Source organism: Dicentrarchus labrax, unplaced genomic scaffold, assembly GCF_905237075.1.
Source record: "Dicentrarchus labrax unplaced genomic scaffold, dlabrax2021, whole genome shotgun sequence".
NCBI lineage: Eukaryota > Metazoa > Chordata > Actinopteri > Moronidae > Dicentrarchus > Dicentrarchus labrax.
Genome location: NW_026136705.1, coordinates 31,223,983 through 31,250,459, shown reverse-complemented (window position 1 = coordinate 31,250,459; position 26,477 = coordinate 31,223,983). Strand labels below are relative to the sequence as shown.

The window sequence follows — 26,477 nt, the reverse complement described above, 5'->3', positions numbered from 1 at the left end:
CTACTTGTGGTTCCTATAGTCTCTAAAAGTAGAACAGGAGCCAGAGCCTTCAGTTACCAAGCTCCTCTCCTGTGGAACCAGCTTCCAGTTGTGGTTCGGGAGGCAGACACCCTCTCCACATTCAAGAGTAGGCTTAAGACATTCCTCTTTGATAAAGCTTATAGTTAGGGCTGGATCAGGTGAGTCCTGAACCATCCCTTAGTTATGCTGCTATAGGCCTAGACTATCGGGGGATTTCCCATGGTGCACTGAGCTCCTCTCTTCCTCTCTCTTTCTGCACTCATTCATGTTCCATTAATGCATGTTACTAACTTCACTATGGCTGAATATTTTCATGTAGATGTGTTCAGGGTGAGACTCCTATCAGACGTGCATTTTGGTTAAGATTGGAGAACAACGCTCAAGTTGTAAGAACTACCTGTTTCCTGTATAAAAAAAATGAAATCACACTACACACTACTTTGATTACTTGAAAACTTTAAAGATGCTGACATAAAAAAAAAGCCCTGATACACTTTGCGAAACATCACAAAAAAATATTTGAATTCTTCAGATTTTGTATTCTGATCATTTTCAGATTCTGATTTCATTATCAGAAACAAACTGCAAGAAATCACACAGAATAAAGCTATGCATGGTTACATATACATACATTTACATACATATATAGAATAACTGACAGTGCATTGTTTTAACATACAGTATATATCATGAATTCCATGACCCTAAATAAAACTATATATTGGTTCAGGGTTGGTGTGTGCAGCCCACTATGAGCTGCATACATTCATTTATTTAAGATACATCGGCTTTATGATATGATCTCTGTGGAGCTGTGAAGATGCTGCTATTCTATGTCATTAGGTGAAACCTAAACGGGAATTTTGCATACAATAGAAGACTATTAATCTTTGCTTGCACTTATTCTATCTTTATTTTGAGACTAATGTCACAGAAAGTCAAATGGAAGTCAGCACTGATGCTATTTCTGGCTTGTCAGTAGCCATGACACCAGTACAAGGCAAGATGTGGAGATGAGATTGATCTTGTGGCTTACTCCACTTGAAGCTGTAAAGGAGGAGGTCAGGAAACAAAATATTAGTTTAGCAAATAGTTGTGTTACTTTCTAATCACGTAGCACTCAAGATTGCTTACTTATGCTGATGGAGTCAGCTTCAATGTCGAAGCCGGTGATGTTTAAAGATGCAGGAGACGTGGATCTGGCAGTCATAGGAACTGGACCTGCTGGGAAAACATTCTTTTTAAAGTAAAAGAAAATATTTTAAAAGGGAAAAAAGTTTTTTGATTTGTAACTGGCTTTGGTACCAGTTTCACAGACTCAAAAGTTCCATCATAAAAGGTTTAGAAAGACTTGGTTTTGCAGTTCTTTGGTATCTTATGTAGTTAAGAATTTGTTGATGTCAAAAGTCTCACAGTTAATAACAAATTGTTTACATAAAATTATTTTTAGCAGAATACAAGGTAGTTTAGAGAATAGCTCACCCTGCCCTACATCACACTGTTGAATGGATTCTGAATAATCTTGGCTATACCTACATTTCTTATAATTTTTGATTACAACATAATTTGGCTTAAAAACAGAACATCACATTATTTCTAATGTTTCTATCCTGATTACAGTGAAACATTGTGTTGTGTTTACTTACTTTCTGTTATGCTCACATTGAAACTAGCATTCAGAGCAGTCAGACCAGATGTTGCTGCCGTTGTTGTAATCTGAGCAGGTGTTGTTGTTGGAGCAGGCATTGTTGTTGTTGTTGTTGTTGTTGTTGGAGCAGGTGTTGTTGTTGTTGGAGCAGACGTTGTTGTTGTTGTTGGGGCAGACGTTGGTGTTGTTGGAGCAGGCATTGTTGTTGTTGGAGCAGGCGTTGTTGTGGTTGGAGCAGACGTTGCTGTTGTTGGAGCAGACGTTGCTGTTGTTGAAGCAGGTGTTGTTGTTGTTGGAGCAGACGTTGTTGTTTGGGCAGACGTTGTTGTTGTTGTTGTTGTTGTTGGGGCAGACGTTGTTGTTGTTGTTGTTGTTGTTGGGGCAGACGTTGTTGTTGTTGTTGTTGTTGTTGTGGCAGACGTTGTTGTTGTTGTTGTTGTTGGGGCAGACGTTGTTGGAGCAGGTGTTGTTGTTGGGGCAGACGTTGTTGTTGTTGGAGCAGGCGTTGTTGTTGTTGGAGCAGACATTGCTCTTGTTGGAGCAGGTGTTGTTGTTGTTGGAGCAGGCATTGTTGTTGTTGGAGCAGGCGTATTTGTTGTTGGAGCAGACGTTGTTGTTGTTGGAGCAGGCGTTGTTGTTGTTGGGGCAGACGTTGTTGTTGTTGGAGCAGGTGTTGTTGTGGCAGACGTTGTTGTTGTTGGAGAAGGCGTTGTTGTTGTTGGGGCAGGCATTTTTGTTGTTGGAGCAGGCGTATTTGTTGTTGGAGCAGACGTTGTTGTTGTTGGAGCAGGCGTTGTTGTTGTTGGGGCAGACGTTGTTGTTGTTCGAGCAGGTGTTGTTGTTGTTGGAGCAGACGTTGTTGTTGTTGTTGGAGCAGGCGTTGTTGTTGTTGGGGCAGGCATTTTTGTTGTTGGGTCAGATGTTGTTGTTGGAGCAGGTGTTGTGGTTGTTGTTGGAGCAGGCATTGTTGTTGTTGTTTGAGCAGACATTGTTGTTGTTTTTGTTGTTGTTGTGGCAGACGTTGTTGTTGTTGGAGCAGGCGTTCTTGTTGTTGTTGTTGGAGCAGGTGTTGTTGTTGGAGCAGGCATTGTTGTTATTGGAGCAGGCGTTTTTGTTCTTGTTGTTGAGGCAGACGTTGTTGGTGTCTGGGCAGACGTTGCTGTTGTTGCAGCAGGCGTTGTTGTTGTTGGGGCAGACGTTGTTGTTGTTTGGGCAGACGTTGTTGTTGTTGCAGCAGGCGTTGTTGTTGGAGAAGGTTTTGTTGTTGGAGCAGGTGTTGTTGTTGTTGGAGCAGGTGTTGTTGTTTTTGGAGCAGACGTTGTTGTTGTTGTTGGAGCAGACGTTGTTGTTGTTGTTGTTGTTGTTGGCAGATGTTGTTGTTGTTGGAGCAGGCGTTGTTGTTGTCAGAGCAGGTGTTGTTGTTGTTGGAGCAGGCTTTGTTGTTGTTGGGGCAGACGTTGTTGTTGTTGGAGCAGGTGTTGTTGTTGTTGGGGCAGACGTTGTTGTTGTTGGGGCAGGCGTTGATGTTGTTGGGGCAGGCGTTGTTGTTCTTGGAGCAAGCATTGTTTTTGTTGGGGCAGACGTTATTGTTGGAGCAGGTGTTGTTGTTGTTGTTGGAGCTGGCGTTGTTGTTGTTGGGGCAGGCATTTTTGTTGTTGGGGCAGACGTTGTTGTTGGAGCAGGTGTTGTGGTTGTTGTTGGAGCAGGTGTTGTTGTTGTTGGAGCAGGCATTGTTGTTGTTGTTTGAGCAGACATTGTTGTTGTTTTTGTTGTTGTTGTGGCAGACGTTGTTGTTCTTGGAGCAGGCATTGTTGTTGTTGTTGGGGCAGGTGTTGTTGTTGGAGCAGGTTGTTGTTGTTGTTGTTGGAGCAGGCGTTGTTGTTGTTGGAGCAGGTGTTGTTGTTGTTGGAGCAGGCGTTGTTGTTGTTGGAGCAGGTGTTGTTGTTGTTGGAGCAGGCGTTGTTGTTGTTGGAGCAGGTGTTGTTGTAGCAGACGATGTTGTTGTTGGGGCAGGCGTTGTTGTTGTTGGAGCAGGTGTTGTTGTTGTTGGAGCAGACGTTGTTGTTTTTGGAGCAGACGTTGTTGTTGTTGGAGCATACGTTGTTGTTGTTGTTGTTGGGGCAGACGTTGTTGTTGTCGGGGCAGACTGTTGTTGGGGCAGGTGTATTTGTTGATGTTGGAGCAGGCGTATTGTGTTGTTGGGGCAGACGTTGTGGTTCTTGGAGCAGGCATTGTTTTTGTTGGGGCAGACGTTGTTGTTGGAGCAGGTGTTTTGTGTTGTTGTTGTTGGAGCTGGCGTTGTTGTTGTTGGAGCAGGTGTTGTTGTTGTTGGGGCAGATGTTATTGTTGTTGGAGCAGGCGTTGTTGTTGTTGGAGCAGGCGTTGTTGTTGTTGTTTCAGAAGGACATTGTTGTTGTTGGAGGTTGTTGTTGTTGTTGGAGCAGGTGTTGTTGTTTTTGGAGCAGGCGTTGTTGTTGTTGTTGTTGTTGGGGCAGACGTTGTTGTTGTTGGAGCAGGTGTTGTTGTTTTTGGAGCAGGCGTTTTTGTTGTTTTTGGAGCAGACGTTGTTGTTGTTGTAGGGGCAGACATTGTTGTTGTTGGAGCAGGTGTTGTTGTTGTTGGAGCATACGTTGTTGTTGTTGTTGTTGGGGCAGACGTTGTTGTTGTCGGGGCAGGCGTTGTTGTTGGAGCAGGTGTATTTGTTGATGTTGGAGCAGGCATTGTTGTTGTTGTGGGCAGACGTTGTTGTTGTTGGAGCAGACGTTGTTGTTGTTGGATCAGGCGTTGTTCTTGTTGGAGCAGGTGTTGTTGTTGTTGGGGCAGGCGTTGTTGTTGTTGGAGCAGGCGTTGTTGTTGTCGGAGCAGGCGTTGTTGTGGTTGGAGCAGGTGTTGTTGTTGTTGGGGCAGACGTTGTTGTTGTTGTTGTTGTTGGGGCAGGCGTTGATGTTGTTGGAGCAGGCGTTGTTGTTTTTGGAGCAGGCATTCTTGTTGTTGGGGCAGACGTTGTTGTAGTTGGAGCAGGTGTTGTTGTTGTTGGAGCAGGCGTTGTTGTTGTTGTTGGAGCAGGTGTTTTTGTTGTTGGGGCAGACTTGTTGTTGTTGGGGCAGTGTTGTTGTTGTTGTTGGAGCGTGTGTTGTTGTTGTTGTTGGAGCAGGCATTGTTGTTGTTGTTTGAGCAGACATTGTTGTTGTTTTTGTTGTTGTTGTGGCAGACGTTGTTGTTCTTGCAGCAGGCATTGTTTTTGTTGGGGCAGACGTTGTTGTTGGAACAGGTGTTGTTGTTGTTGTTGGAGCTGGCGTTGTTGTTGTTGGGGCAGATGTTATTGTTGTTGGAGCAGGCGTTGTTGTTGTTGGAGCAGGCGTTGTTGTTGTTGGAGAAGGCGTTGTTGTTGTTGGAGCAGGTGTTGTTGTTTTTGGAGCAGACGTTGTTGTTGTTGGGGCAGACGTTGTTGTTGTTGGAGCAGGTGTTGTTGTTTTTGGAGTAGACGTTGTTGTTTTTGGAGCAGACGTTGTTGTTGTTGTAGGGGCAGACATTGTTGTTGTTGGAGCAGGTGTTGTTGTTGTTGGAGCATACGTTGTTGTTGTTGTTGTTGGGGCAGACGTTGTTGTTGTCGGGGCAGACGTTGTTGGAGCAGGTGTATTTGTTGATGTTGGAGCAGGCATTGGTGTTGTTGTGGCAGACGTTGTGGTTCTTGCAGCAGGCATTGTTTTTGTTGGGGCAGACGTTGTTGTTGGAGCAGGTGTTGTTGTTGTTGTTGGAGCTGGCGTTGTTGTTGTTGGAGCAGGTGTTGTTGTTGTTGGGGCAGATGTTATTGTTGTTGGAGCAGGCGTTGTTGTTGTTGGAGCAGGCGTTGTTGTTGTTGGAGCAGACGTTGTTGTTGTTGGAGCAGGTGTTGTTGTTTTTGGAGCAGACGTTGTTGTTGTTGTTGTTGTTGGGGCAGACGTTGTTGTTGTTGGAGCAGGTGTTGTTGTTTTTGGAGCAGACGTTGTTGTTTTTGGAGCAGACGTTGTTGTTGTTGTAGGGGCAGACATTGTTGTTGTTGGAGCAGGTGTTGTTGTTGTTGGAGCATACGTTGTTGTTGTTGTTGTTGGGGCAGACGTTGTTGTTGTCGGGGCAGACGTTGTTGTTGGAGCAGGTGTATTTGTTGATGTTGGAGCAGGCATTGGTGTTGTTGGGGCAGACGTTGTTGTTGTTGGAGCAGACGTTGTTGTTGTTGGATCTGGCGTTGTTCTTGTTGGAGCAGGTGTTGTTGTTGTTGTTGGGGCAGACGTTGTTGATGTTGGAGCAGGCGTTGTTGTTGTCGGAGCAGGCTTTGTTGTGGTTGGGGTGTTGTTGTGGTTGGAGCAGCGTTGTTGTTGTTGTTGGGGCAGACGTTGTTGTTGTTGTTTTTGTTGGGGCAGACGTTGTTGTTGGAGCAGACGTTGTTCTTTTTGGAGCAGGCATTCTAGTTGTTGGGGCAGACGTTGTTGTAGTTGGAGCAGGTGTTGTTGTTGTTGGAGCAGACGTTGTTGTTGTTGTTGGAGCAGGTGTTGTTGTTGTTGGGGCAGACGTTGTTCTTGTTGGGGCAGACGTTGTTGTTGTTGGAGCGTGTGGTGTTATTGTTGTTGGAGCAGGCGTTGTTGTTGTTGCGGCAGACTTGTTGTTGTTGTTGTTGTTGGGGCAGACGTTTTTGTTGTTAGAGCAGGTGTTGTTGGGGCAGACGTTGTTGTTGTTGGAGCAGGCGTTGTTGTTGTTGGAGCAGACGTTGTTGTTGTTGTTGTTGTTGTTGGGGCAGACGTTGTTGTTGTTGGGGCAGGTGTTGTTGTTGTTGGAGCAGACGTTGTTGTTGTTGTTGGGGCAGACGTTGTTGTTGTTGGGGCAGACGTTGTTGTTTTTCGAGCAGGCGTTGTTGTTTTTGGAGCAGGTGTTGTTGTTGTTGGGGCAGACGTTGTTGTTGGAGCAGGTGTTGGTGTTGTTGGAGGAGACAATGTTGTTGTTGTTGGGGCAGACGTTGTTGTTTTTCGAGCAGGCGTTGTTGTTTTTGGACCAGGTGTTGTTGTTGTTGGGGCAGACGTTGTTGTTGGAGCAGGCGTTGTTGTTGTTGGAGCAGGTGTTGTTGTTGTTGGAGCAGACGTTGTTGTTCTTGGAGCAGACGTTGTTGTTGTTGTTGTTGGGGCAGACGTTGTTGTTGTTGGGGCAGGTGTTGTTGTTGTTGGAGCAGACGTTGTTGTTGTTGTTGGGGCAGACGTTGTTGTTGTTGGGGCAGACGTTGTTGTTGTTGGGGCAGGCGTTGTTGTTTTTGGAGCAGGTGTTGTTGTTGGGGCAGACGTTGTTGTTGGAGCAGGCGTTGTTGTTGTTGGAGCAGGTGTTGTTGTTGTTGGAACAGACGTTGTTGTTGTTGGAGCAGACGTTGTTGTTTTTCGAGCAGGCGTTGTTGTTTTTGGAGCAGGTGTTGTTGTTGTTGGGGCAGACGTTGTTGTTGTTGGAACAGACGTTGTTGTTGTTGGAGCAGACGTTGTTGTTGTTGGGGCAGATGTTATTGTTGTTGGAGCAGGCGTTGTTGTTGTTGGAGCAGGCGTTGTTGTTGTTGGAGAAGGCGTTGTTGTTGTTGGAGCAGACGTTGTTGTTGTTGGAGCAGGTGTTGTTGTTTTTGGAGCAGACGTTGTTGTTGTTGTTGTTGTTGGGGCAGACGTTGTTGTTGTTGGAGCAGGTGTTGTTGTTTTTGGAGCAGACGTTGTTGTTTTTGGAGCAGACGTTGTTGTTGTAGGGGCAGACATTGTTGTTGTTGGAGCAGGTGTTGTTTTTGGAGCATACATTGTTGTTGTTGTTGTTGGGGCAGACGTTGTTGTTGTCGGGGCAGACGTTGTTGTTGGAGCAGGTGTATTTGTTGATGTTGGAGCAGGCATTGGTGTTTTTGGGGCAGACGTTGTTGTTGTTGGAGCAGACGTTGTTGTTGTTGGATCTAGCGTTGTTGTTGTTGGAGCAGGTGTTGTTGTTGTTGTTGGGGCAGACGTTGTTGATGTTGGAGCAGGCGTTGTTGTTGTCGGAGCAGGCGTTGTTGTGGTTGGAGCAGGTGTTGTTGTTGTTGGAGCAGACGTTGTTGTTGTTGTTGGGGCAGACGTTTTTGTTGTTGTTGTTGTTGGGGCAGACGTTGTTGTTGGAGCAGACGTTGTTTTCTTTGTTGGAGCAGGCGTTCTAGTTGTTGGGGCAGACGTTGTTGTAGTTGTTGTGGAGCAGGTGTTGTTAGAGCAGTTGTTGTTGGGGCAGACGTTGTTGTTGTTTGGAGCAGGCGTTGTTGTTGTTGGGGCAGACTTTTTTGTTGTTGTTGTTGGGGCAGACGTTGTTGTTGTTGGAGCGTGTGTTGTTATTGTTGTTGGAGCAGGCGTTGTTGTTGTTGTTGGGGCAGACGTTGTTGTTGTTGGGGCAGACGTTGTTGTTGTTGGGGCAGGCGTTTTTGTTGTTAGAGCAGGGTTTTGTTGTTGGGGCAGACGTTGTTGTTGTTGGAGCAGGTGTTGTTGTTGTTGGAGCAGACTGTTGTTGTTGTTGTTGTTGTTGTTGGGGCAGACGTTGTTGTTGTTGGGGCAGGTGTTGTTGTTGTTGGAGCAGACGTTGTTGTTGTTGGAGCGTGTGTTGTTAGTTGTTGTTGGAGCAGGCGTTGTTGTTGTTGCGAGCAGACGTTGTTGTTGTTGTTGTTGGGGCAGACGTTTTTGTTGTTGGAGCAGGGTTGTTGTTGGGGCAGATGTTGTTGTTGTTGGAGCAGGCGTTGTTGTTGTTGGAGCAGGCGTTGTTGTTGTTGGAGAAGGGTTGTTGTTGTTGGGGCAGACGTTGTTGTTGTTGGGGCAGGTGTTGTTGTTGTTGGAGCAGACGTTGTTGTTGTTGTTGGGGCAGACGTTGTTGTTGTTGGGGCAGACGTTGTTGTCTTTCGAGCAGGCGTTGTTGTTTTTGGAGCAGGTGTTGTTGTTGTTGGGGCAGACGTTGTTGTTGGAGCAGGTGTTGGTGTTGTTGGAGGAGACGTTGTTGTTGTTGTTGTTGTTGGGGCAGACGTTGTTGTTGTTGGGGCAGACGTTGTTGTTTTTGGAGCAGGCGTTGTTGTTTTTGGACCAGGTGTTGTTGTTGTTGGGGCAGACGTTGTTGTTGTTGGAGCAGGCGTTGTTGTTGTTGGAGCAGGTGTTGTTGTTGTTGGAGCAGGGTCTTGTAGTTGTTGTTCTTGGAGCAGACGTTGTTGTTGTTGTTGTTGGAGCAGACGTTGTTGTTGTTGGGGCAGGTGTTGTTGTTGTTGGAGCAGGCGTTGTTGTTGTTGGAGCGGCGTTGTTGTTGGGGCAGGCGTTGTTGTTGTTGGGGCAGGCGTTGTTGTTTTTGGAGCAGGCGTTGTTGTTTTTGGAGCAGCTTGTTGTTGTTGTTGGGGCAGACTTTTTTGTTGTTGGAGTAGGCGCTGACATTGTTGTTGGAGCAGGTGTTGTTGTTGTTGGAGCAGACTGTTGTTGTTGTTGTTGGGGCAGACGTTGTTGTTTTTGGAGCAGGTGTTGTTGTTGTTGGAGCAGGTGTTGTTGTTGTTGGGGCAGACGTTGTTGTTGGGCAGGCGTTGTTGTTGTTGGGGAAGGTGTTGTTGTTGTTGGAGCAGACGTTGTTGTTGTTGTTGTTGTTGGGGCAGACGTTGTTGTTGTTGGGGCAGACGTTGTTGTTTTTGGAGCAGGCGTTGTTGTTTTTGGAGCAGGTGTTGTTGTTGTTGGGGCAGACGTTGTTGTTGGAGCAGGTGGTTTTGAGAGTTTTGTTGTTTTGGGGCACGTTTTTGTTGTTGTTGTTTGGAGCAGGCGTTGTTGTTTTTGGACCAGGTGTTGTTGTTGTTGGGGCAGACGTTGTTGTTTTGGAGCAGGTGTTGTTGTTGTTGGGGCAGACGTTGTTGTTGTTGGAGCAGACGTTGTTGTTGTTGGAGCAGACGTTGTTGTTGTTGGGGCAGATGTTATTGTTGTTGGAGCAGGCGTTGTTGTTGTTGGAGCAGGCGTTGTTGTTGTTGGAGAAGGCGTTGTTGTTGTTGGAGCAGACGTTGTTGTTGTTGGAGCAGGTGTTGTTGTTTTTGGAGCAGACGTTGTTGTTGTTGTTGTTGTTGGGGCAGACGTTGTTGTTGTTGGGGCAGACGTTGTTGTTTTTCGAGCAGGCGTTGTTGTTTTTGGAGCAGGTGTTGTTGTTGTTGGGGCAGACGTTGTTGTTGGAGCAGGCGTTGTTGTTGTTGGAGCAGGTGTTGTTGTTGTTGGAGCAGACGTTGTTGTTGTTGGAGCAGACGTTGTTGTTTTTGGAGCAGGTGTTGTTGTTGTTGGGGCAGACGTTGTTGTTGTTGGAACAGACGTTGTTGTTGTTGGAGCAGACGTTGTTGTTGTTGGGGCAGATGTTATTGTTGTTGGAGCAGGTGTTCTTGTAGTTGTTGTTGTTGGGGCAGACGTTGTTGTTGTTGGAGCAGATGTTGTTGTTGTTGGGGCAGGCGTTGTTGTTGTTGGAGCAGGCGTTGTTGTTGTTGGAGCAGGCGTTGTTGTTGGAGCAGGCGTTGTTGTTGTTGGAGCAGGCGTTGTTGTTGTTGGAGCAGACGTTGTTGTTGTTGGAGCAGACGTTGTTGTTGTTGTTGGGGCAGACGTTGTTGTTGTTGTTGTTGTTGGAGCAGACATTGTTGTTGAAGCAGGTGTGGTTGTTGTTGGAGCAGACGTTATTGTTGTTGTTGTTGTTGGGGCAGACGTTGTTGTTGTTGGAGCAGGTGTTGTTGTTGTTGTTGGAGCAGGCGTTGTTGTTGTTGGGGCAGACGTTGTTGTTGTTGTTGTTGTTGGGGCAGACGTTGTTGTTGTTGGAGCAGGTGTTGTTGTTGTTGTTGGAGCAGGCGTTGTAGTTGTTGGGGCAGACGTTGTTGTTGTTGGAGCAGACGTTGTTGTTGTTGTTGAAGGGGCAGACGTTGTTGTTGAAGCAGGTGTGGTTGTTGTTGGGGCAGACGTTGTTGTTGTTGGAGCAGGTGTTGTTGTTGTTGTTGGAGCAGGCGTTGTTGTTGTTGGGGCAGACGTTGTTGTTGTTGTTGGTGGTGCAGACGTTTTTGTTGTTGGAGCAGGCGTTGTTGGGGCAGGCGTTGTTGTTGTTGGAGCAGACATTGTTGTTATTGTTGTTATGGCAGACGTTGTTGTTGGAGCAGGCGTTGTTGTTGTTGGAGCAGGTGTTGTTGTAGTTGTTGTTGTTGGGGCAAACGTTGTTGTTGTTGGAGCAGGTGTTGTTGTTGTTGGGGCAGACGTTGTTGTTGTTGGAGCAGGCGTTGTTGTTGTTGGAGCAGGCGTTGTTGTTGTTGGAGCAGGTGTTGTTGTTGTTGGAGCAGACATTGTTGTTATAGCAGACGTTGTTGTTGGAGCAGGCGTTGTTGTTGTAGTTGTTGTTGTTGGGGCAGACGTTGTTGTCGTCTCAGCAGGTGTTGTTGTAGTTGTTGTTGGGGCAGACGTTGTTGTTGTTGGAGCAGGTGTTGTTGTTGGAGCAGGCGTTGCTGTTGTTGGAGCAGGCGTTGTTGTTGAAGCAGGCGTTTTTGTTGTTGTTGTTGGGGCAGACGTTGTTGTTGAAGCAGGTGTGGTTGTTGTTGGAGCAGACGTTGTTGTTGTTGTTGTTGTTGTTGGGGCAGGTGTTGTTGTTGTTGTTGGAGCAGGCGTTGTTGTTGTTGGGGCAGACGTTTTTGTTGTTGTTGTTGTTGGAGCAGACGTTGAAGCAGCTGTGGTTGTTGTTGGAGCAGACGTTGTTGTTGAAGCAGGCGTTTTTGTTGTTGTTGTTGGGGCAGACGTTGTTGTTGAAGCAGGTGTGGTTGTTGTTGGAGTAGACGTTGTTGTTGTTGTTGTTGGGGCAGACGTTGTTGTTGTTGGAGCAGGTGTTGTTGTTGTTGTTGGAGCAGGCGTTGTTGTTGTTGGGGCAGACGTTGTTGTTGTTGTTGGGGCAGACGTTTTTGTTGTTGTTGTTGTTGTTGGAGCAGAATTGTTGAGCAGTTGTTGTTGTTAGTTTGTTGGAGCAGCTGTGGTTGTTGTTGGAGCAGACGTTGTTGTTGTTGGAGCAGGCATTCTTGTTGTTGGGGCAGATGTTGTTATAGTTGGAGCAGACGTTGTTGTTGTTGGAGCAGACGTTGTTGTTGTTGTTGTTGTGAGAGGCGTTGTTGTTGTTGGAAGTGGTTGTGTTGTTGGGGAATTTGTTTTGTGTTGGAGCGGTTGTTGTTGTTGGGCAGAGTGTTGTTGTTGGGCAGGGTTGTTGTTGTTGGGCAGTTGTTGTTGGTTGTTGTTGTGGCAGGGTTGTTTTTTTTTTTTTTGTTGGAGCAGACGTTGTTGTTGTTGGAGCAGACGTTGTTGTTGTTGTTGGGGCAGACGTTGTTGTTGTTGGAGCAGGTGTTGTTGTTGTTGGGGCAGACGTTGTTGTTGTTGGAGCAGGCGTTGTTGTTTTTGGAGCAGGTGTTGTTGTTGTTGGGGCAGACGTTGTTGTTGGAGCAGGCGTTTTTTTGTTTTTTTCGTTTTGTTGTTTTTTTTTTTTGGTGTGTTGTTGTGGGCGTGTTTTGTTGTTGGTTGTTGTTGTTGGAGCAGGTGTTGTTGTTGTTGGAGCAGACGTTGTTGTTGAAGCAGGTGTGGTTGTTGTTGGAGCAGACGTTATTGTTGTTGTTGGGGCAGACGTTGTTGTTGTTGGAGCAGGTGTTGTTGTTGTTGTTGGAGCAGGCGTTGTTGTTGTTGGGGCAGACGTTGTTGTTGTTGTTGTTGGGGCAGACCTTGTTGTTGAAGCAGGTGTGGTTGTTGTTGGAGCAGACGTTGTTGTTGTTGGGGCAGACGTTGTTGTTGTTGGAGCAGGTGTTGTTGTTGTTGTTGGAGCAGGCGTTGTAGTTGTTGGGGCAGACGTTGTTGTTGTTGGAGCAGACGTTGTTGTTGTTGTTGTTGGGGCAGACGTTGTTGTTGAAACAGGTGTGGTTGTTGTTGGGGCAGACGTTGTTGTTGTTGGAGCAGGTGTTGTTGTTGTTGTTGGAGCAGGCGTTGTTGTTGTTGGGGCAGACGTTGTTGTTGTTGTTGGTGGTGCAGACGTTTTTGTTGTTGGAGCAGGTGTTGTTGGGGCAGGCGTTGTTGTTGTTGGAGCAGACATTGTTGTTATTGTTGTTATGGCAGACGTTGTTGTTGGAGCAGGCGTTGTAGTTGTTGTTGTTGGGGCAGACGTTGTTGTTGTTGGAGCAGGTGTTGTTGTAGTTGTTGTTGTTGGGGCAAACGTTGTTGTTGTTGTTGTTGGAGCAGGCGTTGTTGTTGTTGGAGCAGGTGTTGTTGTTGTTGGAGCAGACATTGTTGTTATAGCAGACGTTGTTGTTGGAGCAGGCGTTGTTGTTGTAGTTCTTGTTGTTGGGGCAGACGTTGTTGTCGTTGCAGCAGGTGTTGTTGTAGTTGTTGTTGGGGCAGACGTTGTTGTTGTTGGAGCAGGTGTTGTTGTTGGAGCAGGCGTTGTTGTTGAAGCAGGCGTGTTTTTTTGTTGTTGTTGTTGGGGCAGACGTTGTTGTTGAAGCAGGTGTGGTTGTTGTTGGAGCAGACGTTGTTGTTGTTGTTGTTGTTGGGGCAGGTGTTGTTGTTGTTGTTGGAGCAGGCGTTGTTGTTGTTGGGGCAGACGTTTTTGTTGTTGTTGTTGTTGGAGCAGACGTTGAAGCAGCTGTGGTTGTTGTTGGAGCAGACGTTGTTGTTGTTGGAGCAGGCATTCTTCTTGTTGGGGCAGACGTTGTAGTTGGAGCAGACGTTGTTGTTGAAGCAGGCGTTTTTGTTGTTGTTGTTTGGGCAGACGTGTTGTTGTTGAAGCAGGTGTGGTTGTTGTTGTTGTTGTTGTTGGAGTAGACGTTGTTGTTGTTGGGGCAGGTGTGGTTGTTGTTGGGGCAGATGTTGTTGTTGTTGGAGCAGGCATTGTTGTTTTTGGAGCAGGTGTTGTTGTTGTTGGGGCAGACGTTGTTGTTGTTGGAGCAGACGTTGTTGTTGTTGTTGTTGTTGGAGCAGGCGTTGTTGTTGTTGGAGCAGATGTTGTTGTTGTTGGGGAAGACGTTGTTGATGTTGGAGCAGACGTTGTTGTTGTTGTTGTTGGAGCAGGCGTTGTTGTTGTTGGAGCAGATGTTGTTGTTGTTGGAGCAGACGTTGTTGTTGTTGTTGGAGCAGGCGTTGTTGTTGTTGGGGCAGACGTTGTTGTTGGAGCCGGCGTTGTTGTTGTTGGAGCAGACGTTGTTGTTGGAGCAGGTGTTGTTGTTGTTGGATCAGACATTGATGTTGTTGGAGCAGGCGTTGTTGTTGTAGGAGCAGACGTTGTTGTTGTTGTTGTTGTTGGGGCAGACGTTGTTGTTGTTGTTGTTGGAGCAGGTGTTGTTGTTGTTGGAGCAGACGTTGTTGTTGTTGTTGGGGCAGACGTTGTTGTTGTTGGAGCAGGCATTGTTGTTGTTGGGGCAGACGTTGTTGTTGTTGTTGGAGCAGGGTTGTTGTTGTTGGGGAGCTGTGTTTTTTTGTTATTGTTGTTGTTGGGGTTGTTTTTGAGCAGGTGTTGTTGTTGTTGGAGCAGACATTGATGTTGTTGGAGCAGGCGTTGTTGTTGTAGGAGCAGACGTTGTTGTTGTTGTTGTTGGGGCAGACGTTGTTGTTGTTATTGTTGGAGCAGGTGTTGTTGTTGTTGGAGCAGACGTTGTTGTTGTTGTTGGGGCAGACGTTGTTGTTGTTGGAGCAGGTGTTGTTGTTGTTGGGGCAGACGTTGTTGTTGTTGGAGCAGGCGTTGTTGTTTTTGGAGCAGGTGTTGTTGTTGTTGGGGCAGACGTTGTTGTTGGAGCAGGCGTTGTTGTTGTTGGAGCAGGTGTTGTTGTTGTTGGAGCAGACGTTGTTGTTGTCGGAGCAGACGTTGTTGTTGTTGTTGTTGTTGGAGCAGGCGTTGTTGTTGTTGGAGCAGATGTTGTTGTTGTTGGGGAAGACGTTGTTGTTGTTGTTGGGGCAGACGTTGTTGATGTTGGAGCAGACGTTGTTGTTGTTGTTGTTGGAACAGGCGTTGTTGTTGTTGGAGCAGATGTTGTTGTTGTTGGGGAAGACGTTGTTGTTGTTGTTGGGGCAGACGTTGTTGTTGTTGGAGCAGGCATTGTTGTTTTTGGGGCAGACGTTGTTGTTGGAGCAGGCGTTGTTATAGCAGGTGTGGTTGTTGTCTTTGTTGGGGCAGACATTGTTGTTGTTGGAGCAGGTGTTGTTGTTGTTGGAGCAGGCATTGTTTTTGTTTGAGCAGGTGTTGTTGTTGTTGGAGCAGGCGTTGTTGTTGTTGGGGCAGACGTGGTTGTAGTTGTTGGGGCAGACGTTGTTGTTGTTGGGGCAGACGTTTTTGTTGTTGTTGTTGTTGTTGTGGCAGACGTTGTTGTAGTTGGAGCAGGTGTTGTTGTTGTTGGAGCAGACGTTGTTGTTGTTGTTGGGCCAGACGTTGTTGTTGAAGCAGGTGTGGTTGTTGTTGGGGCAGATGTTGTTGTTGTTGGGGCAGACGTTGTTGTTGTTGGGGCAGACGTTGTTGTTGTTGGAGCAGGCATTGTTGTTGTTGGGGCAGACGTTGTTGTTGTTGGAGCAGACGTTGTTTTTGTTGGAGCAGGTGTTGTTGTTGTTGGAGCAGGCGTTGTTTTTGTTGGAGCAGGTGTTGTCGTTGGAGCAGATGTTGTTTTTTTGGGGGCAGACGTTGTTGTTGTTAGAGCAGACGTTGTTGTTTTTGGAACAGGCATTGTTGTTGTTGGGGCAGACGTTGTTGTTGTTGGAGCAGGTGTTGTTGTTGTTGGAGCAGACGTTGTTGTTGTTGGTGGTGCAGACGTTGTTGTTGTTGGAGCAGGTGTTGTTGTTTTTGGAACAGGCGTTGTTGTTGTTGGGGCAGACGTTGTTGTAGTTGGAGCTGGCATTGTTGTAGTTGGAGCAGACATTGTTGTTGTTGGAGCAGCTGTTGTTACAATAAGTTTAATATATTATAAACATTCTTGGTTACAAGTACAAAAATTGATGACAAAACGCAGATTACTGTGTTCTGATTACTTTGTCTTTATTAACTGATTGTGATCTAAGGGGGATACTAGAGTCTGATCAGTCTTCATATAAGAAATATAGGTTTACATGCAGGAGAGACCTTAACTCATTTTGTGTCATACCTTTTCCATTATTTTGTATTAAGCAACTTTAAAGGCAATTGGTTCAAGGTCACTTAGCTTACCTATTAGAAACAGGAAAACTGATATGATCCATCCGACACCCATCCTGTCTTCCTTTGAATCTATGAAATCAAGCAATACAGAGACTTACTCACAGAAGGCACATGCTGAACTTTTCACACTACAGTTACAAGCTATTAGAATCATTAATTGATCCGTAATGTTATGTTGAAATCCCTATGTGAATACAAAAATACAAATTTAATCTTACATAGATCAAACAATAATTACAGCAGTTCTTTATTCAGTGTTCCCAGTGTATTTCTGTCCAATTGTTTTGTAAATTAGAATTTTTTTTAAATGAACTTAATACCTCTGACTGCACCATATTCAAACTGCAAATGATTTAATTCCTCATAAGAATACTTTTTTAGATAAACTAAAGTGATTTACTGTTCTACAACAGTACTTTATCAAACTCACATTCATCACTTATCATCCCAACAACATTTTTAGTGTAATCTGAGGGGTATTGCACAAAACCAAGATAAGGGATTAAGCCAGGATATGTTGGTTATCCTGGCTTAATTTAGCCTCAAGTCGGTTGCATGAAAGCAGCTCAAACTTAACCCGGCTAAGTTACTATGGTGATTTAATCTCTGCAGTTAGCCTGCTCCAGACCAGGCTAACAGCCAGGCTAAGATTAATCCTAGTGATTCACCTGTATTTCCACCGTCAATCCTGTGAGGAATTAATGTGTTTTACTGCATGTCCATGGTCTTTCTAAGTATGTTGCATCATTTTAATTATCCTGCATTAAAATATTACATATATATTGTCATTTCTCATTTCATTTAAATCTGTTGGCTGTTTGTAATTGCCACAGTCTTTTTATATTGATTCAAGTGGTAGTATTATTACTCAGGACAAGTGTTATATTGCTATGCTAATGAAGACTGCTTGTCAAATTGCATAGATATGTGTTTTATTGCAGTAATTGAGATTACAAAACACAGCTGATGAAGCTGCAAAGGTGTTTTCAATGAAATCTGTGACAAGGGCAAAATAGTATATATATTATGGCATGCCGTTTAGGAAATTAATCTTTGAATATATAGAATGAAACTTTGAATATATTGAATGAAACTTTGAATATATTGAATGAAACTTGACTGGTCATCAAGGCACTGCTGCCATCTTGTAGAAGTGAGAATGAGTCAGTCAGGAACCTTGTGGCAGCAATACTGAGCAATGAGGACAATATTAACTCATTGGTAAGTGCTTGTACGGGCCAAAATCCTTCCCATAGTACCCGTGCCCAATACCGTTCTCCTGACAAAGAAGTTCACTCCCTTTTTAATGGTGGCAGGCCGACTACAACAGGCCTCAGGCAAAATCCTGACAGAAAAAGCAAAAAAGTTTTCCAGTTTAAGAAAGTATTGTAATATTTCAACTGATGCCATTTTGTAAAACCAGCTAATTCAGAAGGCTATCACTTTGATGAAAAGGATACAACTAGGTTTTGAATTTCATTCAGTATTCTCACATTTTTATCAGTATATCCAAGCTTCATTCCATATATCCAAAGATTAATTTCCTAAACGGCATGCCATAATATATATTTATATATATATATATATATATATATATATATATTATTCACAGCTGTTCCCTCTTCATAATGGCCTGCCCTTTCTTGGAGGATGTACTGGATGAGGAAGCCCTAATCCTCAGACGAGCATTTAGTCATGAAAGAGTCTTCTGGGACAGGTCAGACCCATTGGCCGTTGGAGATGACTATCTCATTGAGAGATACAGATTCTCAGGTGATGGACTGAGATATTTATGTAGGCTGCTGGGTCCAAAAATACAGCACCAGACGGCAGGATCTCACTGTACCACAGGTGGTCTGTGGTACAGTGAGATGTTTTGCAAGTGGGAGCTTCCTTTATTCTATTGGGGATGCAGAGAACCTCAATAAAGGAACCATTTACCGCACATATCCTGGCTTGGTGGGCCGCCCCCTGTGCCAGTTCTATGGGCTTTTTTTAACTGCTACAATCATACAGACATTCAACATGTCAGCAGATACCTAATCTATTCACCTCATTTATTCACTGTTATCTACTTTATAGTCACTTTCCAGCCTGCAAAATGTTCTTTTATTTAACTTTAACTTGCTGCCAGGTCCTTTTATGGCCAGACAAGTTTGTTCTTTATGAAGGATAGAAAGATAAAATAGATAAAAACGTAACATGACAAAAATAGATTAAATGACACACATTGTGGATAATTGTTTGCACTTAATCATACTTTACATTTCCTGAGTAACATGCACCTCTACTTGCCACATTTAAAGCAAAGTGTACAACAGTTGATTAGTGGACTTAAAGTAACTCCTTTAGTCCTTTAATTGGAGCCTAATGATGACAGTTCCAGTGGAGCACTGTTTATTAATTGTACAGTTTTGGACTACTTAAGCATTAAGCCGGTCCGCTATTGTCTGCCAGGCTTTCTCTCTTTCTTTAATTATGGCGTTGGTATTGCCTTTTTTTCTTATATCTTTCACCTCTTCATAGAACTCCATCAGGAGATGTTGTTCAGCGGCCGTGAAATATGAAGCGCGACTCTTATCCATGTTCCCATCGGTGATTCTGTGAGCGATCGCGAGGTCTAGTTCAGTATGCCGTGAACCCGCACTTATCCCGACTATCTACACCTGGCTTAACATAGCCGCACCTTTTAATCCTGGCTCGGCAAACGTGCAACCGATTAAGCCAGGATGCGCCGAGCAGGCTAAGTCAAGCCGCGCTTGCTCAGTTATCCTGGATTTCTTTATCCTACTTTTGTGCAATACCCCTCTGGCCAAATTTCAGAAGAAGTAGTTTGTGAAAGTATATAACATGGTTTTTCTTTTGCCATGAGTAGGACTGAATATTGGCATGTAGATGTGTTCAGGGCGGGACTCCTATCAGACGTGAAGTTTGGTGTGCTATGGAGCCATTTTGCCACTAATGGAGTTTGTTAAATTGTCTAACTGGGGGGTCTGCAGAAGGGGGGAGGAATTGTTCCTGCGGCTCCGCTGCGGTCCCGGTCCCGGTCCCGGTCCTGGCTCCGGCTCCCAGGCGCAGCGGCCGGCTCCACCTGTCTGCTTGTCAGCTCTGTTCAACATCCGGTTGTCGCTTGCCGTCATGGGTTCAAGGGTCCAGGGTTCGGTTCGGCACGTCAGGCCGGCCAGTCTTCGTCCGCAGTTGGCCTGTTTCCCTCTTCGTTGTCTGCAGGTAGAGTGCATGGTCCCACAGGTCCAGCGCTTGACGATGACATCACAGCAGCTTGTTTTGACGGCGTCACATTCCCGCCGAGATGCTGGGAAGTGCAGTCCCAATCACCATAGGGAAGAACGTGCTGCCTCTCAAAAAGGGGGCATGAGAGATAAACCTTCAACCCCAGTAAACGTCCCTGAGCTGGGGAAGGCGCTAAGAAAGCATCTAAACGCTGTTAGTGAATTATCTGTTATAGGGCTGGTTCAGGGTTCTTAGCTGGGCTGACTTGGTTGCAAAACCTACAATCTGCTTTGAAAGAGCTGAGATAGTCGATGCTTTACTGAAGAAAGGATAACAAAAGGTTCATATTGGTCCATTCAATAAATCGCCTTCTCAACAAGCATTAAGGTATAGCTACCAGGAAATATTCAGGGAAATAAATAAAATAAAAACATAATTATTAATTTATCTGCTCTTGCAAAGGTGAAACTAAGGCATAAATAGTTTAAATCCTCTGGCACTTTTTCTTTATTTTATGCTATAATCTACATGCCATCAGTTGATTAAGGAAGCATGTAGAGGCGCATGGCTAGCCAAGGCAGATGTCACAGATGCATTTAAGTCATGCATTACACCTTCACATTGGCATCTGTTCGGTTTAAATTAAGAGAAATGTACTTCTCAGTTAGGCTCACCTTTGGTTGTTACAGCAGCCCCAAATATTTGATACCTTATCAGAGGCTCTCTGCTGGATTCTTTTAAATAACTGCAACTGCTTTCGTGCTCCATCTCTTAGACGATTTTCTGTTAGTTGACTATCAATTCAAAATCAGACCATGCATTTAAATATACCTTTAAAACATTAGGTCTTCTGCTATCCAAGGAGAAACATCAGACCCTGTAAGGCTAGAGTTCTAGGCTTCACTCTAGATAGTGTACTGATGCAAAATCGCATCAGAGAGGTAATGAAGCAGCAGGCAGTAGTCATTTCCAAAAGAGAACTGCTCTCCTTGCTTAGACATCTTAAATTGGCATGTGTGTTATTCCTCAGGGAAGTTCCCTTATGTCCAGGATTCTGGACCTCTCCGATTTATAGAGAACTCCATGATATGGTGAGCTTGGATGAGGGCTGCAGATCCGAGCCCCAGTCCTGATCTCTTCTGTGTGATAAATGGTATGGCATCTCCTTATTTTACAATGAGCAGCTAGAATCATCATTTGCCATTAATTATAAAAGACGCAGCATATTGAGCAACATATAAATGAAATCGAACGCTGTGTGCCAGTTCACCCTGGGCGCTTTATGTCAACAGCAAGGTCTAATAGTGTGACTGCTATGATCTACTAGATCACTAATGAACAGCTTTGCTGAGCTTAGAAGACAGGGAGCAGACATGAGGGGCAATTTAGGGAAGGGCAATGGATCCACAAGTTTTTCGGTGTTGTGTACAGAAATAATGGAGATATAATTAATTCAAGCATACAGTAGTAGTGGCATGATTGACCTGTATGATAACCGCCCTTCCGTAGGTTTTGGGGGGGTATTTTAATAATCAGTGGTTCACAGACATATGGCTAAAATACTGTCATTCTTGCCAGCTAATGCCTCTTCTACCTTTTTAATGAATGTACCCAATTGTTGTTATATGTTTCTGTGGGGAAAAGACTGGTCAAGGAAACAATCATGTTTTTGCGACATTGAGGCAACTGCCAACATCATTTACAAGGGCGTTCTTCAGTTCCATTCATTATAGATTTGTAAGGCGCCTCACTTGGTTATCTATGTTGGGTAAATTCATTATTAGAGCATCTCATATTCCATGCTTGGATAACAATTGCTGATTTTTGTCCCGGTTTGAATTGCCGAATTTCGCCAGCTGTGCCCGGAGGCAGCGCCATCCAGCCTGACTTGCCCCCCATTTTTCTCAAACCGTGTTAGAGTAAACACAACCATGCAATCCTACAGGCTATCTACTGCTCAGTATATGCGATCTGTCTGAGCTAATCTACATTAAAACAACTCCTCATTCAATTTGCATAGGAGCAGCAACAAATGCAGCATCCGTAGCTCCTGTCTCGACGCTAAGGCTATGGGTAAATGTTCATTATCTGCTTACGAACGATACCTCCTGCCTAAGGCCAAGCAAATCTTGATGCTCAAAAAGCAATGAGTGCCCTGTAATTTCTGGCCTAAATTCATTAATGTATAGCAAATTTCTGGGGATATCTCTAGTATACTTAGCCATGTACTTCAACTAGTGTCTGCTTAGACATATTGGTTTATAGTCCTGCTGGCTCCTCTTACTGGCACTTCCATGTAGCTCATGGAAGGGAGGTTGCCTAGTGTGGTTCTTTGGGGGTCTCTGCTGCCGCTCTCCTTGTCTTAAACTTTTCCATGTATGCACATGGAAGGTTTCCACGTAGGCACGTGGAAGGACAAGGAGGTCCCATACAGAGCCACACCACCAAATATAACACTCTGTTTGGGAAATATGTTTTGCTGGCTTAATTTAAATACACTTCTAGCATAACTTCTTAGAGATCTCTTTATTAATCCTCAGCCAAGTTACTTCAACTAGTATCTGCATAATTATTGGCTTTATTACTGTTATTTATTTCTTACAAAAAATTGGGCTGCTGGCTCCTCTTAATGGCACTTCCATGTAGCTCATGGAAGGGAGGTTGCCTGGTATGGTTCTTTGGGGGTCTCTGCTGCCGCTCTCCTTGTCTTAAACTTTCCATGTATGCACATGGAAGGGCAGGGAGGTGTGCTCTCCCTGCCTTAAGGTTTTCCACATAGGCACGTGGAAGGACAAGGAGGTCCCAGAACAGAGCCATACCGCCAAATGTAAAATTTTGCTTGGGATATAAGATATTTTGACAAAGTGGTCCTGACTGAAATTGAGCATAGCGTTAGTTCAGGCAGGGCATGAAGTCAGGCTTAGCTTTCAGTTACAGCTATATCATACAATCACAGCTAGTCATAATCATACATCAGCTGATTCCTCTAAGCTTCCCATTGGATACCATACACAGTCAGCTGACAGCTCACCTGATTTCCTCAGGCATCCAATTGGCAAACATCTACATGGTGCCTTATTTAAGCTGCTTTAGCCTGCCCGCCTATCTCTGCTGCTCCTCTACAAGCCTTTTGCACCCACCTCCACCCCAGCTCCTCCTTTTTATGTTGTTTCTAATTAATCAATGTCATTTTCTGATTGCCATTGATGCCTGCTCTGTTCTGTACCCTAGGGGGTCTCTGCTGCCGCTCTCCTTGTCTTAAACTTTTCCATGTATGCACATAGAAGGGCAGGGGGGTGTGCTCTCCCTGCCTTAAGGTTTTCCACGTAGGCACGTGGAAGGACAAGGAGGTCCCAGAACAGAGCCATACCGCCAAATGTAAAATTCTGCTTGGAATAGAAGATATTTTGACAAAAGTGGTCCTGACTGAAATAACAATAAAAGCTACAAGCAGCAATGATCGGGCAGTCTGCACACGTCGGGGCAGGCTGCATCACGTGTAGACCACACTGTGAACATTTCATGGAAATCAGATGATGATTGCCATACGAGGCTTACTTCTTTTTTCCAGTAGGTGGTGCTATGAGTGTGACTGAATTTTGGCATGTAGACGTGTTCAGGGCGGGACTCTTATGAAAGTTTGGTGGAGATTGGGCAAAGTAAACTGAAGTTATAACTAATTCCTGTTTTATGGCACCCTTTGATGAAAATGTTTAATCGTGATTGTCTTTAGAGTAGCCTGAGCAAATTGAAGTCAATCCAATCAATTCCCTAGGAGGAGTTTTCTAAAAATAGAAGGTGTGCAAATGGCCAAAATGGCAAAAACAAATAGACATTAAATTCAAAATGGCCAACTTCCTGTTCTTTAGGGTATGGCTCCAAGAGGCTAATTTGTAGGTCTGGCGAGACTCTTATCAGACATGTGAAGGTTGGTGGAGATTAGACAAAGTACATTATAGTTATGGCAACTTCCTGTTTCCAAAACATATTGTTTTACCAGACAAACGTTTTCTTAAATCTGGAGAACAAGATCTGCAGCACTACAGTACTTCATTATAATGCTGTTTTGTTACACATTTTACCTTCATCAAAACATTACAGCTGTTATGATTTGCATATTGCACTTGGCCATATTGCGATTTTGATAATATTTCAATTAATTGTGTAGTCCTAATTCATAGCATCATCATCATCGTCTTATGGGTCACAATTTTAATTGGATGCCACGTTTAATGAGATTCGAGCATGTTGCAGCCGCCAAAAATGCAAATAATTCCTTCAGATACAATAAGGTCCTTGCAGTGTTATTGTTTAGGCGAGGCTAGTGTCAGATATTGATGCAAGATAAAATCAACATCATACAATAAGAGAAAGTCTGCATGACTCCAAAAAACATCATCAACAGTTCCATTGTGTATAAACATTTGAAATTACTGGAAATGACATTATATTTAATACACAGACTTATAAAACCATCTGTAGCTATGACCTAAACGCCATCAAATGGTCAGCACTTATCCACATTTGTCCTTACCTGGAAGCTGCACAGTTGCTCAGTATCTTAACAGCTGAAACTAATACTCTGAGAATTGATGGTTGTCAGTGGTTGTGTTGTCTTTGTTTGGTGAGTGTTACTCCGATCAGTGCCCTCTGACTTTAAAGAAATGTATCTCTGGAAAATCCAGCTATATTATCATGTGGAGAGGCGGTCTAATGGATCTTTCTTTCACAGAATGACGCAACACAAAGGTGAAGAGACAGAATATCATTTGAATATCAAATTATTTTGGAGAAGTGTGTGAAAAAATGATGTGATGTTATGATAATGCTTGGATAGAATGAAAGGAACCAATTGATTGCACATACAAACCTGTCTCAAAATATGTATGTAAATAAGATTTGAATTTGAATTTGAGACTGCAGCACAGGGGAAAATAATAATAATATCTTTATTTAAACCTGGAACTCATTGAGGGCTAGCCCTCATTTACAATGATGTTGAGTAACATTTTACAATAAATAAAATATACAAGGTAATAATAATACAAATACAAATATAAGAAAACAATTAAATTATTTACAAAATAAAAGAAAACAAAACAACTATAATAGCACAGTTCATACGATATATGAAGCAATTCAAGTAAAATTGAAGCTGCCACCAGCAATAATCTCGCCCAGCATCATGTTTACAGCACATGGTGACAAAACATAAATCAGATGAGGATTAACAACACCCACAACACCAAAAGATGTGTCGCAGGTGATCCAGAACATCACTGGCTTCAAAAACAGGAGAGCCCCTATTATGTGTAAGGACACGCTACCAGATGAGCGAAAAACATTTTGGGCTCTATCTTGCACTCAGCGCAATTGACTTTGTACACTGGCGCTTGTATAATTCCTATTTTGCATTCGAAGCACATTGGAATTTTCCCTCCACCGACGCACGTGCATAAATTAGGGGATGAACTTGCGCTCCGGGGGGCGGTTCAGCGAAAAGAGGAGGCGTGTTCCTGCGCAAACGTTCCCTGGTGCTATTTTGCTGTTTTCAGAAAACAATTCCGCCACAGACCAGGAAAAACCTAGTCTAAAGTCAGTGGCACTTCTTCAGATGCTATTTTAAGGGCGCAGACTTGAGGGGATGCGCCTTAGAGGCAGCAGCAACATGACGGGCATTAATACTTTGCCGCATCCCGGACAGCTCCCGCTCCAGCATGTCAAACTCGGTTTGCTGCAGGAAACCAAGGAGCTAAAACTTTAGTTGAGAAAAAAAGGAAGTAAAGAAAGATGTTTACATCGGTGGAGCAGGTGAACATAGGTTCCTGGGAATCAACATCACAGAGAACCTGTCATGGTCATGTCACATGCTGCCCTCCCACCAGACTTCAGAGCAGCTTCTTTTGCACTATTGCATTCTTTATCGGTTGAAGCATAACCCTATTTTTTCTGGGATTCCCCATAACCCTGAACCCACCCCTGATGGAGAATGGAACGAATTTATGAAAAAAAAATCTACAATGAGAAGAAAGCTGTGATTTCCTCAAGGTTTAATTACAAATGTACTTCCATTTGACACTTTGTGTATGCCAATATCCGTAAGTAGTAGAGTATATTAGCACACGCATTGTGAAAGGGAAGAACTATCTGACGTCCACCTCCCTCACCTTCACACCTCTTTTTGCTGTACTACATAAACCTCACACAGGTCTACAGAGGACACAGTTCACCTGTGTAAGCTGCCAGTGTGAGAATGAAGATCGCTGTGATTTTCCCGTTGCTGCTGCTGGTCTGCTCTGGAGATTGCAAACCAACAGCCTTTTCCACAAGACATCCTTGCTGTGCTGAGAGAGATGGCCGCTACTTTGACTCAACAGAAGTTTGAGATGAGATTGCTGCAAAGAGAGAATAAAGGTACAGTATTATGTCGGGTAATGAGAGAAGGAATAGCATCAGGAACCCTTCCATAGGAACCACTGTTGTTTTACAAGGGAATCAATGTCATAGCAGTTCATATCCAAAAGTATAAAAATTATACTATGCAACTAAGTATTTCTTTTTCACAAAAGGATTTCCAAAGAAACCAATCACAAGTTTATTTATCATCTTTTGCAGAACTTGCAGCAGAGCTGAAGAAGCAGGAGACTGAGGTTGACAAGCTGAAGCAGCGGCTGAAAGGTACTGTGTGGAAATCAACAGAAATAAATGTATTGACTCGAATATTATTTACTGAAAACTGCTGCCATAATTAGTATGTGCATGTCTTGGAGAAAATTTTTATGATTTCTACCAGCTGCTTCTGCTCCTTTGAGATTTATAGCAGGAGTGGGTATAGTTGTTGTTTTCTTATTGATACCTTTTCCAATTTCCAAACTATTCCATGTTTTCCAATTTTTTCTCCATTCATTCCTTATTCCCATTTTTCATTACTCATTCATTCATTCACATATAAACTCCATTCAAACTTTAAAATGTTCACGACAAACAGGACTTTCTGACATTAATTACATTTTTCATATCTTTCATATATTTCACACAATCGCAGTTCAAAATGAATGAAAAGTTCAGTCCTTCCGAGACTTTCCCATTACAGTGTATTGTGCAGAATGTTCAGAGAGAACTAACAGTCATCATGACGAGAAGCTGTAAATTTGTCTAAAATACTTGTCTGACAATTGACAGCCACAATTTTCACTCCACATACATAATCTGTACATCAAAACGTAGGACCATTTGTGCCGCTTTTACACATATAACTCTGGAATTAAATGGACTTAAACCTGTGGCAGCTCCTGAACAACAAGAGTGCCAACCAACTGCCCCATTAGCTCCCATATTAACAGCAGACGTGCCTGTTTTTATAATCGCTGTTATGGTCACATTTTTAAACTTTATCCAA

General features: G+C 44.0%; 2 protein-coding genes across 2 annotated transcripts; both read right to left on the bottom strand.

The window, feature by feature from the left end:
- Positions 1-1,247: 1,247 nt before the first annotated feature.
- Positions 1,248-2,500, bottom strand: LOC127363917 (putative uncharacterized protein DDB_G0286901; the record flags this gene model as incomplete). Its single annotated transcript, XM_051400875.1, has 2 exons — positions 1,248-1,258; positions 1,668-2,500. A coding segment is annotated over one exon (810 nt), but the record flags the coding sequence as incomplete, so codon positions are not given.
- A 262-nt stretch (positions 2,501-2,762) lies between these two features.
- On the bottom strand, positions 2,763-23,711 carry LOC127364582 (putative uncharacterized protein DDB_G0282133). The gene is given in 10 exon segments (XM_051402212.1): positions 2,763-2,785; positions 4,825-6,003; positions 8,873-8,954; positions 8,957-9,032; positions 9,034-9,424; positions 9,480-9,553; positions 9,555-11,073; positions 14,178-15,589; positions 15,857-15,916; positions 23,613-23,711. Coding segments are annotated over 9 exon segments (4,788 nt in total). The 5' UTR covers positions 15,889-15,916; positions 23,613-23,711.
- Positions 23,712-26,477: the final 2,766 nt, after the last annotated feature.